The sequence below is a fragment of the Pelophylax lessonae genome, assembly GCF_965119305.1.
Source record: "Pelophylax lessonae genome assembly, chromosome: 2".
Classification (NCBI taxonomy): Eukaryota; Metazoa; Chordata; class Amphibia; order Anura; family Ranidae; genus Pelophylax; species Pelophylax lessonae.
The window spans coordinates 627052906-627067800 of NC_138769.1; the positions used below are offsets into that span (position 1 = coordinate 627052906).

Sequence of the window (14895 nt, forward strand, 5' to 3'; positions counted from 1 at the left end):
GGGGGGGGGATGAAAACTCCTCCTACAAGCTTTACTTGGAACGGATAACAGTCACAAGGCTGCTATATACTGCTGATGAAAAAAGGTAATAATCCATTGAATTTTACTAAAATAATTGCATTTCCATGTTCTGTGTACCGTGGGAGACCAGATATAGTGAATGCAGGATCTGGGTTTAAACTTTAACAGATTTAAACAATGATTGCATTGAAATGAAAGGTTCCCTCTTGTCACTAATTTACAAAGTTTTATATAATAAAAAAAACAATTGAAGTATTTGAAAGTCACATAAAGTCCCGGTTCACATTTGTGCGATGCGGGAACGCTGTGAATATACAGCGTGTTCCCGCATCGCATCCGCACCCCTGGCAGTTCACACTGCCATATGCGATATGCTGGGGGTGTCAATTAAAAGTTAACGACACCCCTAGATCAGATTGCATATCGCAGTGCGATCTGAAAGTTCGCACAGAATCGGATCGCACTAATGTGAACCACCATGCGATCCGATTTTGCTGCGGACCAAAAAAAGGATCCTGTGCGTGTTAGGCGCGATTGCAGTGTGAATTCAGACATACAAACTGTATGGCTGAATTTGCACCGCACAGAGATTGCATGTCATTTTAGGAGCAGTGCGCTCCGAATTACATGCGATCTCTGTGATCGCTCAAATGTGAACCGGCACTAAAATGACTTTGAAGTACATGTCCATCTAAAACAATTGTTTTGTTTGGATAGAAAGGGGAAGGAGTAAGAACCCCTTTTGGGTTTTTCCTGCTATACAAATCTCTATTAGAGAGATTTTCCCACATTTTCTGCTATGCGGACAACCTTTTACCAGACAGGAAGAGAAAATTTGCAACAGGGACAAGGACATGATTAAAATCCTGTATGCCCACAGTGAAACTACACAAAATGTATCTATATATCCTTTACCCTCCATTATTTTTTTAGAAGTGATAAAAGCGGTGAGTTTTGGCCCCTGAAATGTGTTGGCTTACTTGTATAGTCTTCCACCTAATTTTCCATTGTAATAAATTTGTATATGGACTATTAATTGGTGGTGTGATGGATCTCAAATCCATTTACTGGCATTTTAAACCAAGGAGACTATGGAAATTATTTGGTGTGTAGAAGCCGCCAGCCCAGAATCCGGACACCCAGTATAAACACTACTGCAACACTATTGGATAGTAAATGCAGTAGTACAATTCCAGGGTTCCAGCTATACCTGACCATTACCCTAAGTAATAAAATGTGGACCGGGTTTCTAATCTTCTGCTCTACTATTATTACAGGAGAAAAAAAATGTTATATCTGTCTGTGTGGATGTTGGAAATGTATCTTCCATTCCGGTCTGCTGAAAGGTTTTTTTTTTAGCAGAAGAGAGAGTGAGTTAAAATCTTTCTAATCACTTCTCGGCCTTTTGGCTAAGATCAAGTGTAGTATCTGTTCTTATCAGTGATCCAGTGGGGGCGCTGTGCTGTCATCTGACCTGACCAAGGTTGGGTGGCGGCTATGCAAACCTGCTGGAGTGACGGGCACCTGGAAGGTTAGTATCGGCAGGAACTGAAACCGGAGTGCTTGAGCCTCAGGCAGTGCACATTTGGCATGGCCACTTTATTATTTTCTTATTTATTTCCCTCACTGTTTGTCAATTTTACTTTTGTGTGTGTTTTCACTGATGGTAGGGTGTGAGTTCTCGGGCTTACCCTGATGTCTAGGGGGAGGATGTGTGGCACTCAGGTTCCTTTCTCCCCTGCCTCTGGGGGGTCTCTCTTGGGAAGAGCCCCCTGACCAAGTATTCTGGATTGGCTTCGGCTGGCCTGAAGAACGGGGTCTGCCAGGCCTTCTGGCTAGGCAGACCATGGAAACCTTAATCCCTGTCAGAAGCCTTGCGCCCCAGGGGATCAGGGTAGAAGTCCTACCCCTTCGGGGGGTGGACTAAAGCACACCCTTAAGCCCCGTACACACGTACCGATCGTCGGCCGAACGATCGGCCGTCTTTTGTCCAGGGATGTCCTGTCCGCTGAAAAGTGCCAAAAGACTGCACACAAATTTTGTCGGCCAACAACAGCCAACTGCAGAAGTGATGTCATGTGATGGTTAACTTTCCCTGTGTTTTTTCTTCTCTGAGCATGCCCAGTCTTGCAAATCTGCTGATTGTCGGCCGAATTCTGTACTGACTGGCGAACAATCGGCCGTTCTGGTGTCGGCATACAAAAATTTTAATGCTTGCACTGTCGGCTGTCGGAAGCATCATACTAACAAGTCTACAATCGGCCGATCGGTCGTCGGCCGAATATTTACGGCCGACAATCGGTACGTGTGTACGGGGCTTTAGGTGCACTTTTTTGTGTGTGTGTTTTACATGCACGTTTTTGGTTCACTTACGGGTTTTTTCGTTGTAGGTTTTGCACCACCGCAAAAAAAAAAAAAAAAAATCTTTCTAATGGATTTCCAGATAGCATTAAAAACTGACAGAGGTCCTAACCCTTTGGCACTCAATCCAAAAACAAAAAAAAAAAATGGATTTTTGTAAGAACTTACCGTAAAATCCTTTTCTCTTAAGCTCATTGACAGACGTAGTCTTCTTGATTCTCAAGAGCTGGGTTATGTTGTCTCCGCAGGAGTAGGACTAGGCAGAAAGACAAAACATTCTGGCTCCACCTTAGGGGCAGTCCCTGAGGGTATATCCTCCCTCTCTCTGCTACAGGGAATCAGTTCTGTTTAAAGCAGTACAGAGAATTTAACCCAACCCAACTCAATGATAGAGGGGCGGGTACTACGTCTGTCAATGAGCTTAAGAGAAAAGGATTTTACGGTAAGTTCTTACAAAAATCCATTTTTCTCTATCGCTCATTGACAGACGTAGTCTTCTTGATTCTCAAGAGCTGGGACATCCAGAAGCAGTGCCACAAATGAGGGGTGGGATTGACAAAATCAAATCCAATCTAGAAGGCCCAACCGGTGCCAAACTAGAAGTTTTAAAGGCTCATTATAAACAAAGAATAAGACTAAAGAAAAATTTTCCAACGGAAAAAACCCTCGAGGTAGACCACTGGTCTCCTCAAATTGCGGCCTGCAAAACCTTGCGGCCAAACGAGGCATCAGACGATGCCATTACATCAACTTTATAATGTTTAGAAAAGGTATGCACCGACGACCAGGTAGCCGCCTTGCACACCTGGACCACTGACGCCTGATGGCGAAAGGCCCATGACGCACTAAGTGCCCGAGTGGAGTGCGCCTTAACAGGGAACGGGGGCTCCCGACCCTTAATAGAATAAGCCTGCACTACCGTCTGTCTGATCCATCTGGAAATGGTCGCGGCAGATGCAGGCAACCCCTTTTTGGGTCCATCTGGGATCACAAAAAGTGAATCCGTCTTGCGAAACGAGTATGTCGTTTTCAAGTATACCCTGATTGCCCGGACCACATCCAAGGAGTGTAAAGCAAACTCCCGAGGATGACTGGGCTTAGGACACAGGGAAGGTAATACAATTTCTTCATTCAGATGAAATTCTGAAACCACTTTTGGTAGGAAGGATGGATTCGGACGAAGAACCACCTTATCTCTATGAACCACCAGATATGGTGAACGACAAGATAATGCGGCCAGTTCTGACACCCTGCGTGCAGAAGTAATAGCCACCAAGAAGGCCACCTTCTGGGACAACGTGGGTAGAGGAATCTCCCTAATATCTTCAAAGGGAGGTTTCTGAAGAACCGACAACACTAAATTAAGATCCCAGGGGGGTAACGGCGCGTGCACTGGCGGAGCCAGATGTCGCACCCCCTGGATGAAATTCCGCACCAAGGAATGAGTAGCCAAAGGCTTCTGAAAGAAGATGGCTAATGCTGAGACCTGACCCTTGATAGTACTCAAGGCCAGTTTCTGCTCAACCCCTTGTTGCAGAAAAGCCAATATTCGACTAATCGAATAAGACCGAGGACGGAACCCCAAAGGTTCACACCATGCAATGTAGGACTTCCATGTGCGATAATAAATCTTTCTGGAAGTCGCTTTCCTTGCTTCAACTAGAGTAGGAATAACTGAAGCTGACAAACCTTTGTCCTTCAGCACCTGGGTCTCAATAGCCAGGCCGTTAAAGCCAGCGATCGTAAAGCAGGATGGAAGATCGGTCCCTGAGACAGTAGATCCTCCCTGAGAGGAAGTCTCCATGGGACGTCTGCCACCAGTCTGACCATGTCGGCGTACCAAGCTCGACGAGGCCAGTCCGGAGCTACCAGGATTACTGGGATTCCTTCCTCCTCTATCCTGCGTAGAAGTCTTGGCAGTAACACGAGAGGAGGGAAGGCATATATTAGCTGGTATTGCCCCCACGGGGCGATCAGTGCGTCTGCGGTTTCTGCTAGAGGATCGCGGGAGCGAGCCACGAATCTCTGAACTTTCCTGTTGAATCGTGATGCCAACAGATCCACATCCGGGGTGCCCCACCGTAGGCACAACTGGTGGAAACGTCTGGATGGAGGGACCATTCCCCCTGATCCAGGGTCTGACGGCTGAGATAATCTGCCTGCCAATTCTCCACCCCCGGAATGAACACCGCAGAGATTGCTGGAACAAATCGTTCCGCCCAGCGAAGAATGCAAGCCACTTCTTTGGCCGCTCAGACACTCTTGGTGCCCCCCTGGTGATTGACATAAGCCACGGCCGTGGCATTGTCCGACTGGATTCGAACCGGGCTGCCCTGGAGCTGCTCGGTCCAGTGAATCAGACAAAGTCTGATCGCTCTCAGTTCCAATACATTTATCGGTAACCTGGATTCTTCCGGGGACCAAAGTCCCTGGGCAGATAACTGACCAAGAATTCCTCCCCATCCGGATAGACTGGCATCCGTGGTCACTATCGTCCAATATATTGGCAGAAATGACTTTCCCTGGCTGAGCATTGGAGACCGAAGCCACCAAACCAGAGACTCTCTGGTCTGTTTGCTCAATCGTATCTGATTGTCGAGGGATTCCGGATTCCGATTCCATCTGAGAAGAATCTCTTGCTGAAGAATTCGGGTATGGGACTGGGCAAATGGGACTGCTTCGAATGAAGCCACCATCAACCCCAGAACCCTCATGCAAGTCCGAAGGGAAGACCAGCTGTTGGACAGTAACAACTGGACTGCTGATTGAATCTTTCGGAGTTTCCCTACCGGAAGAAAAACTCTTGTCCTGACTGTGTCTAGAATTAGACCCAGATATTCGAGCCTCTGGGTGGGAACCAGAAATGACTTTTGCTGGTTCACCAGCCACCCGAATTCCTGTAAAGAAATCATAGTAATTTCTATGTTTTGTAGCAAGGTCTGAGGAGACTCTGCATGAAGCAGAAGATCGTCTAGGTAACCTAGAATCGATATACCTCTTTGGCGCAGAAGTGCCAACATTGGGGCCAACACCTTTGTGAAGACCCGCGGAGCCGTGGCGAGACCGAAAGGTAACGCCACAAACTGATAGTGGTTCTCCTCTACGGGAAAGCGTAGAAAACGCTGATGTCCTGCGAAAATGGGAATGTGAAGATAGGCGTCCTTGATGTCTATGGACGCTAGGACATCCCCTGGATGCAGGAAGGCTGCTACCGTGCGAATGGACTCCATTCTGAATCTTCTTATGTTGACGAAAGAATTGAGTGCTCTTAAGTCCAGAATTGGACGCACTTTGCCCTCTTTCCTGGGTATTGTAAACAGGTTTGAATAAAACCCTTGAAACCGTTCTGTCCAAGGAACGTGGACTACCACTCCTTGTTGTAGTAAATCTGTGACTGCTCTCCGCAGAACTTCTAAACGATCTGCGGATAGACGGATATTGGAAGGGAAGAATCGCGCCGGTGGGAGAGATCGAAACTCGATCTTGTACCCTGACCTTATGACTTCGCAAACCCATTTGTCCGGGATTCTGGAAAGCCATGGATCCGGGAACCGGCGAAGACGTCCCCCCACCCCAGTTATGGGTGGGGGCGCACCTTCAGGCTTTGGATGGTTTATCTTCAGGTCTGGAGGGGGCGGGCTTTTGCTTGCCCGATCAACGACCCCTGACGCCTCCTGCAGGAGCTTTGGAGGACTTAGTTTTTTCACCCGCTGGACGAAAAAACCTCTTGTGAGCAGAAAAAGAAGGCCCTCGTCTTTGACGAGTTCCTCTACCTTTAAAATTTTGCGGTAAAAAGGTGCTTTTTCCACCGGTGAGATCCTTAATGATCTCATCTAAGTTGGCTCCAAATAGACGCTCTCCTGAAAAGGGGATATTAGCCAATGCTTTTTTGGAACCTTGGTCGGCTAACCAATCTTTTAGCCACAGTGTACGCCCGAGAACCACTGCTGAGACTGATGCTCGCGCCATTAATGGAGTGGCGTCTAACGCCGCATCACATACAAACTGTAACCCCTGTATCATTTGTTCCAACAAATCTGATACCGCCTGAGGGACTTCTTCTAAGTCCCGGCGTAACCACTTGGTCCATTCAGTTACAGCCTGCGAAACCAGACCAATAGCAATTATTGGTCTGAAAGCTGATCCAATCAAGGAAAACATGGTGCGAGACATAGCTTCTATCTTGCGATCCACTGGATCTTTAAAAGACGGAGCGTCTTCTAAAGGAATAACCGTGGCTTTATTCAATCTAGCAATAGGTGAATCCACCACAGGTGGTTCTGTCCATTTCTTAATAAGGGTTTCCTCAAACGGATAACGCCTGTCAATGCGTTTAGAAATATTAAAAGCGCGTTTTGGCAGACGCCATTCTTCTTCGATTGGATTGCCAAAACATTTGGGCAATGGAAAAACCTTCGCCACTTTGATGCGTTTTTTAGTCCCAAAAGGGATCTCAGTTTCAGCTATTTCTGATGGAATACCCTGTAACCTTAAAGTCTCTTGAACAGATATAATGAGTGCGTTTACCAACGCTTCCTCTCGGGCTATGGCGGATGCCGAAACATCCTCCTCACTGTCTGAAGAGACAGGACCCGAGACACCAATATCAGATGAAGTACCTGCAACTGCAGAAATAGGCTCAGAGTCTGAATCCGAGGTTTCAGATAATAAGGGGTTAGGCGGGGGTCGCTTTCTTGCGCCCTGTCCCTGACAAGCCACTTCCACCCGGGACACAAAAGTTTCCATAATAGCTGACAAAGATTCAATTGTCAATGGGGTGCTGGAGGATCCCGCAGACCCCTCGAGGGGATCCGGAGGAGATACATGAGTGGCAGGGTCCATGTTAATACAGGACACCTTTGCCAGCAAAACAAAAAAACTTTTTCTTTTTTTTTTTTTTTTTTTGTGTGTCTCCCCCTAGCGCAATAGCGCCCCTCAGAGTACCTGCTTCTCGATCCCGGAGAGAGAGAGAGAGGGACCCCCAAGGCTCACCAACCGATGCAGTGCAGTTTCCAACAAACTGCAGTCAGCGTCTGTCTTACACAGACTGGAAGGAGCTGTTTGCTTTTTCCCGGGCAGAAGGCGTGGCTCCGCCCCCTGTGTACGCCTTCCGGCGTTCCCAGCCCTCCACGAGGTAGCTGGGCTCACAAAACATGGCCGCCCCCATAGAAGAGACATAAGACTCCAAAAACATGGCGGCCGGCGTGACCTGAGGACATACATGCATTCGGTCTACGGCAAAATGGCGGCGGACCGCCGATATCGTCTTCCCAGCACATCCACCTGCACTCTGCTACGAGGTGACATATGGATCTACAGAGATACACTGCACATAAGGTAGGATTATACCTCCTATGTCTGCTGTAATGTTACAGTCTGCTGGGTAGAGTGTTAGCTCTTGAACCAAGTCCACTTCCCACAAACACATGCTGTATTACAAGGGGGACTTGTAAGTATCAGATATATACTGACCATATATGGAGGGGCCCATAATATATACTGCCTCATAATGAGGAAAAAAGGGAACGTTTACTCACCATACCAAACCGACAGGCACCCTCTCTTCACAATACCCTCTCCACCGGGGTGGGGGTTTGTGGACGCCTCGACTCTCTGGTACCTGGCGTCCAAGCGAGACTTTTAACTCGCAAAGTCAGTCCCTTTACTGGGACTCCGTCGCGGCCGACCCAGCGCACTGGTCTGCACGCGCTCGTAGGCAGAAACCGGGGTGACCACTGGATCTCAACATCCAGCCCGTCGCCCGGCCCCGCATACTTACTTGAATATGTCGCGGCCGACCAAGCGCAATGCCATGGTCTGCGCGCGCTCGTAGGCCGGCTGGGGTGACCACAAGTGTCGCCCAGTCCGGCATTTTTGCTTGAAGATCTCACAGGAAAAAACACTGGAGAAAACTACCTAAAAAATGTCTTTTTCTTAAAGAAAAAAAGTCTTGCCAGGACCAAAAGATCCCAGCAAGGAACTTAGGTCCTTACTCCTGACTAGACAGAAAAAAACTGATTCCCTGTAGCAGAGAGAGGGAGGATATACCCTCAGGGACTGCCCCTAAGGTGGAGCCAGAACGTTTTGTCTTTCTGCCTAGTCCTACTCCTGCGGAGACAACATAACCCAGCTCTTGAGAATCAAGAAGACTACGTCTGTCAATGAGCGATAGAGAAATAATAATATTTCAAAGTGTGTTTATCATTAGGATTGCTCGGCTACAAGAGAATTAGAGCACGTTTTACCCCAATCCAGCCATTTTCAGCTGTCTCTTGTCTATGGATAGCTTCACAAAGCCCGGGCTTAAGCTGGGTATACACTAGTAGAATTGGAATTTTGTTTGCCATTTTTCATTGTAAGAATGGTGTAAGAACATTTGTTTATTTTTCTAATCGTGAGTGGGGTCAAAATGGCGTTAGTTTTCAACTGCAATGTCAAGTAAATTTGAAGGAGCAGGGTGGAAATTTTTTCTCGAATGTACGAATTTCTAACAGTATATGTGGTTTTTCATTTGGTTAAAGCAATTGTAAATTCTTGTTTTTTCCATAAAAAAAAAATGTTATACTTACCTGCTCTGTTGCAGTGGATTTGCACAGAGCAGCCCAGATCCTTCTCTTCTCGGGTCCCTCTTCTGTGATCCTGGCCCCTCCCTCCTGTTCAGTGCCCCCACAGCAAGCAGCTTGTTACAAAAGGAAATGAATGCAGGAACTACTTTTGGATATCCATGCGGCGCATCAATTGGGGCGCTCCTATTGCCGGCAATAGGCTGCTATTTGATCTTTCAAATTGCACCGATGGGAACAGGGGCATATTGTCCAAGCTTAGTTGAAAAAGCTGAAGTTAGAAGCTGATTGGCTACCATGCACAGCTGCACCAGATTTAGTAAATCTCCCCGTTGTATATATACAACCTCTCACTGCTGTACATCAATAATCAAGACAAATTTAATTTAGAGAAAAAAGGCATGGCATTAGGCCCCCCTAAAAGTTATGACACCAAACTGGTGGCCTTCTTTCCTAATCATGACCAATTTAATCAACAGACAAAAGGCACCGGCATTAGGCCCCCCTGCCATGATGGTCCCAGAACTAGTGAAGCTTATTTTGCTTCGTTTATATGGTAAACTGGGAAGCAAAGACATGTCAAAAGGTGAGTCTCATTTTTCAAGCAATTAGATCAGTATGATTCTTTGAAATCCTTAGTGAAATGAAAAAAACGTAATGCCTTATATTTAACCCAGACCCTCCTAATGATATGTCTTCATGCTGACAGGCTCATTCCCAACAGAACTGTGATATTTCCTCCGCAAGCGCTACATATCTTCATACAGTGCAGTTTGTGCATATAAAAATCCTGACGTTTTTTCCTTTGTGTAATTCTTTTAAAAAATACTCTCAGCTGACAAATGCAGTCTTAGGCCTCTTTGGACCTTTATACACCAACACATATGTGGTAACGCACATTATCTGTGTATGTGCGACCAATACATTTGTTGTGCATAGCAAGGGAGAAACTTTCAGAATAGAGTCTTTCCACTATATGACTTATGCAATTCCCTTTCATTTCAATGGGTCTGCCTAACAGCATAGCATATCCCAGTGATGGTGAACCTTGGCACCCCAGATGTTTGGTAACCCTATTTCCCATGATGCTCAACTACACTGCAGAGTGCATGAGCATAATGGGAAATGTAGTTCTAAAACATCTGGGTGCCAAGGTTTGCCATCACTGGCATACCCTATACTTTAAAAACAATCTAAGCTGAATCACGTTGATGTAAACTAGCCACATAGGAATGAACAGGATCTCTACTTCAATTACATTTTGAACGTAAACTGGTTTTGCTGCATTGAAATGGACAAGTGTGACCAGATAGAAACCTTAACAACTCTACCCCAAAAAGGCAGACGGAGGACAAAAGCTAGTTAAGGGTGGTGCTAAACTTTTCCCCATTACTGAAATACTATGTATCGCGCTGTGTCTGTGTGGAGAGAAATAGAGCTTCCTTATATCAGAACTGACCCCCCCCAGAACTGGTTGGAAAATAATCAAGAAGCCCCAGGAGAGGTATAGGTATAGAAAACACAGATCCACAGTATAAATGAAACAAGAGCAGGGGGATCCTTCATCAGGTACAGATTCCTCTCCAGCAAGGAGAACAGTGAGCACAGTGGTAACATCACTAAATCTCATGAGACTAGCAGTTAGAGGGCACAGTGCTTTAGATCACTGCAGATATACAGCTATGCATTTCTGTGGGTGCACTGCTATTTATTTTAGAAAGAATTAGAAGAAACTGGTTCTACTGGCACTAATAATATTTTACTTTTTGAATTCAGTTCCAAAAAATGAAACAAAGTATAAAGAAAAAAAAAATACATTTCTGTAACCCAGAGTAACAACATTTCAGTATACTGACATTAGATCAGTGAAAAATAAAGTGTCATTAGTTACTATTGGCCATTTTAAGTTGTACATAGTCCCAGCACTGTGAACAACCCTACTAAATAAACCCCAACATATTAGATTTTTACATTACTGAAACACAAGTAAAAGTTTCTGAAAAGAAAGGGTCTGTCTCAGTCATGTAAACCTCAGCCATGAAATATGAACAAAGCATATCCTTCTATAGTGTGTACTTGTCTCAATTAGGAGCACTAAGTGTAATTTCTGTCTGCTGCTTTCTTCCTCTGCTATCTGCACGACAGCCTGAGCACTGTTCCCATGAGCTGTGTAAAGGGGGGGGGGGGTGTCCCTTCCCTCCAATCAGCTCTCAGAGCTTTCCTCACTCAGCTCTGCATAGTGTAACTTCAGATCCCCCCCTCCCCCTTTTCTCTGACAGCTCAGAAACGTTTTAAATATTCTGGACTTTGAATGGATGTAGAGAAGAGAAGACTGCAGATGAACAGGTACTACTTTTGTAGAAGGATTTTTTTTCTTCTCTGTGTATCACCTGAGGATAGTCTCTTCACTGGGCATATGCATGGGCTTACAAGCACTTTAAACTTCTGAAAGATTGCTAAGTGACCCTGACCCTGTCTTATCAATGGTCTCAATTTTAGTGGTACTGTAGGGCACAGGATATGCCAGCCATAGGTCTAATAAAATACTGTCAAAATTGAGAACAAATTTCGGTAGATCAGGCTAAGGCTTATTTTTTAAGTTTACCCTTAGTTAAAAAAAGAGTACTGAAGGGTTAGAATCTCTGTCATTCTTGTTTATGCTGCTTGTGTCTGATTAGATAGATTTCACTTTACTTTATGTCTCAGTGACATAATAGGAAGTGAGAGGAGATCTTTCTAAAGGCAGGGGAAAGCTCCTCCTGGACATTTGTTCCAGAACAGTTATTCCCATTGGATCTTGTTCTGGCGCCATCACTGGTTCCAGTTTCCATCACACTGTGTCCTGTGTTAATGGAACCCAGGATAGAAATGGAAGGTTTATCTCCCCAGCAGGGACATAGACAGCAATAAAAACCTGAAAGGGGTTCTAAAAAGAAAAATTGGCTGGAGATACATTTTAAAGGTTGGGAGTTATAGTTTATACTCAATAGGCCACTATGCATTATGTTTGATGAAAGCTATTCTCAAATCTAACTTTCCCATTTCTTCAAGGTAAAAGCTCATATTTCTGGTCCAAGAAAAAGCAAATATGGTGACCAAAAATAAAAAGCAAACTCACACTTCTTCAGTCACTGCTTATACATTCAAATTTCAAAATAGAACTAAGAGATTTACCTAAGGACTTAACAATAATCAGTTCATTATTTTCCTTCTCTGAGTTTATTATAGTTGAACATTAGATGTGTAAGAGATACTCTGTGTTCTCTTTCATTTGCTGGAAATATTTTCCTTGTGGTAAGAAGGGTAATGTGAACCAATACACTGTTCTCTTCTCAATGATCAAATAATGATTTCATAATATACATCACGGGGCACAATATTGATTGAACTAACAGATAGCATGAATAAAAAGATAAATACACAGCACAAGGGAGAGCTGCAATTAAATTAGCGATAAGTGGTGGATAACGTTACCTTGAGAATTCCAGCACGTTGAGAAGTTCAAAGCTCTGTTCAGTGCCCATCTAAAACAGAAAAAAAATAGGAAACAAAGTTATGTTTGAAAACGCTGCCATCTTGTGGATAGTTGTTATACATACAAGCAAACTCAGCAAAGTAAATGTTCAATCTGCACTTCTATTTAACACCCAATCAAAAATCTATTTTTCTTTCACAATTTCAGCAGCTAATGAGGACAATTCAATAATTAACCTGATCTGAAATATCTGAAGTTTGAGGATATGATCAGAAAATCTGGTTAAAAAGTGTTTAAGACAGTGCGCATGCGCGCGGGCACGGGAGCGGTAATGCTGTGACTGAGCTCCGCACACCACCAGCCTGACTTCAGCGATTTTTAGCGGCGGGAGGGAGAGATCACGCCCGCAAATCCTACCCGAGGGCTCGTGAGCCTGTCATGCAGCGGAGGACAACGAGGAAGCGGCAGTACAAACAGGGAGGCAAGCGGGAAGCAGCGAAACACACTCCGCCTGGCCGGACACCTCCATCCAAGATGGCGCCGGGTAAGCAGCACGAGCGCAACGGCCGGGATCCTTCACAGGGCAATCCGCCCTCCACCAGCTACACTACCCAGGCTGCCCACTCACCCTCTGGGGATGAACCGAGGGATCCATTTTCCTCCCAATCCTCCGGGGAGCTGGAGGGAGGCCTACGGGGTGTGGGATCGCCCCCCTCCCCCTCCACCCCCCATGATTTCCCTGCAATGTCGGACTCTCCTGTTTACTCCATGGACAGGAATATGGCAGACCTGGCTGAGTCTCTTTTTAGCCAACCCAGCCCCTCTGGGAGAGATTCCGAGCCTCCTGCAACCACATACTCTGGGGATGCTGTGCTGCTGGCTCGATTCTCCACCATGCTTCAGCAGGAGCTCTCAAAAGCTTGCTCCATCATAACCACGGACATTAAAAGGGACTTACAGAGTTTTGGGGCTAGGCTAGACACCATAGAAACCAAGGTGGATGGATCCCTGTCCAGAGTCAACCAGAACACTGCACTGGTATCGGAATTGCATGGACGATTGGAAGAGGCTTATTCTAAGATTGAGGACCTTGAAAATCGTTCGCGCCGCTATAATGTGCGCATCAGAGGCCTTCCAGAATCGCACCAGGATTTGGAATCGGCGGTCCATACCCTTATGCAGGATCTCATCCCTGACATCCAACCTCACCAGCTGGAAGTGGATCGGGTCCATAGGGCCCTGACGGCTCCACGCCAGGATGGACTTCCACGCGACATCATTCTCAAGCCCCATTACTTTAGAATAAAGGAGAAAATGATGGCGGCAGCTAGGAAACGGCAAGACCTTACCTTTCTTGGCTCCCCCATACAGCTTTTTACTGATCTAGCCCCGTCAACGGTGCAGAAACGGCGCACCCTTAAACCATTGCTGCAACAGCTGTTGAACTGCCAGATAAAATACAGGTGGTCGTTTCCGTTCCGGCTCTCCTTCACGTTTCAAGGCAAGAACTACTCTTTCACGAACTTTCAGGATGGAGAACTTTTGCTTCTGGAATTGGGCATTATATCCAGGGAACCACATCCATCGCCGTGTCCCTCGACCTCCATGACTCCAACAGCTCGCCCCTTGTCTCCTATTTGGAACCACAGGGGCCCCCCCTCTGCGAGGAGGAACAGGCGCAACACCTGAAGTGACTGAGATTCCTTCTTTCCTTTTTTTTTCTCCACATGTTGATGTCCGTGTTTTTTTCTTTCCATTTTTTGACTGTGCTGTGCCCCTGCGGGGGGGGGGGGGGGCGCTTGGGGGTCCTTTTCTGGCTCCTTTGCCCTCTTCTCTTCTCCCTCTCCCGCACGGGCGCAGCTGCTGTTACTTGACCTGTCCTTACTTCGCCCGCTGGCGATTATGTCGGCGGCGATTGGGGTGGGCCGGGATGGTGACAGTGACCATCCTTGACCCTGGTCGCCCCTACGAGGGGGTCCGGGGTCACGCCTTGTTGTTCTTGCTGGGTGGGGGCCGGTCGGCCGCTTCGGGGGTGCTCCCCCTCCGGGCCCCCTATTGGGGGTTGGGGGGGGTCCCTGGGGCGGCGGGCTTCCCCTCGGTGGGGGGGAGATGTGTTCCATTGCAGATGACATTGGCGTTTCCTTTTGTCTCCCCTTCTGGGACCCCGGGACCAGCCTGGAGGTTGTGCCTTTTTTTTTTTTTTTTTTATTTTTTTTTTTTTTTTCTCATGTTCCAATATTTGAGCGGACCGTGTTCGGGGTCTGGGTCCGGGTCCGTGGTCGGCGGATCGTGGGCCCGGGTTCCGGATGGGGGGGCCCTTGGGGGAGTAGTATTATCTTTAGGCGGGATTGGGCCCATGTTGTGGGGCAGTTGCCCCTTCTATTTTCCCCGCTGACGTGTGTTTTTTGATGAGTCGGCTGGGGTGCAACCGCATGCCACTTTTGTGACCTTGCCCTTGTCTTACGATGGGGGCAA

At 46.6% G+C, this 14895-nt stretch overlaps 1 protein-coding gene across 1 annotated transcript in view; it reads right to left on the minus strand.

The window, feature by feature from the left end:
- The window catches only part of ATP8A2 (ATPase phospholipid transporting 8A2), a 979867-nt gene that overhangs the window by 648094 nt on the left and 316878 nt on the right, over window positions 1–14895 (minus strand). The window contains exon 19 of the mRNA XM_082246766.1: window positions 12420–12469. Within this exon, the coding sequence (XP_082102892.1) occupies window positions 12420–12469 (50 nt within the window). The remainder of the gene's footprint in view (window positions 1–12419; window positions 12470–14895) is intronic.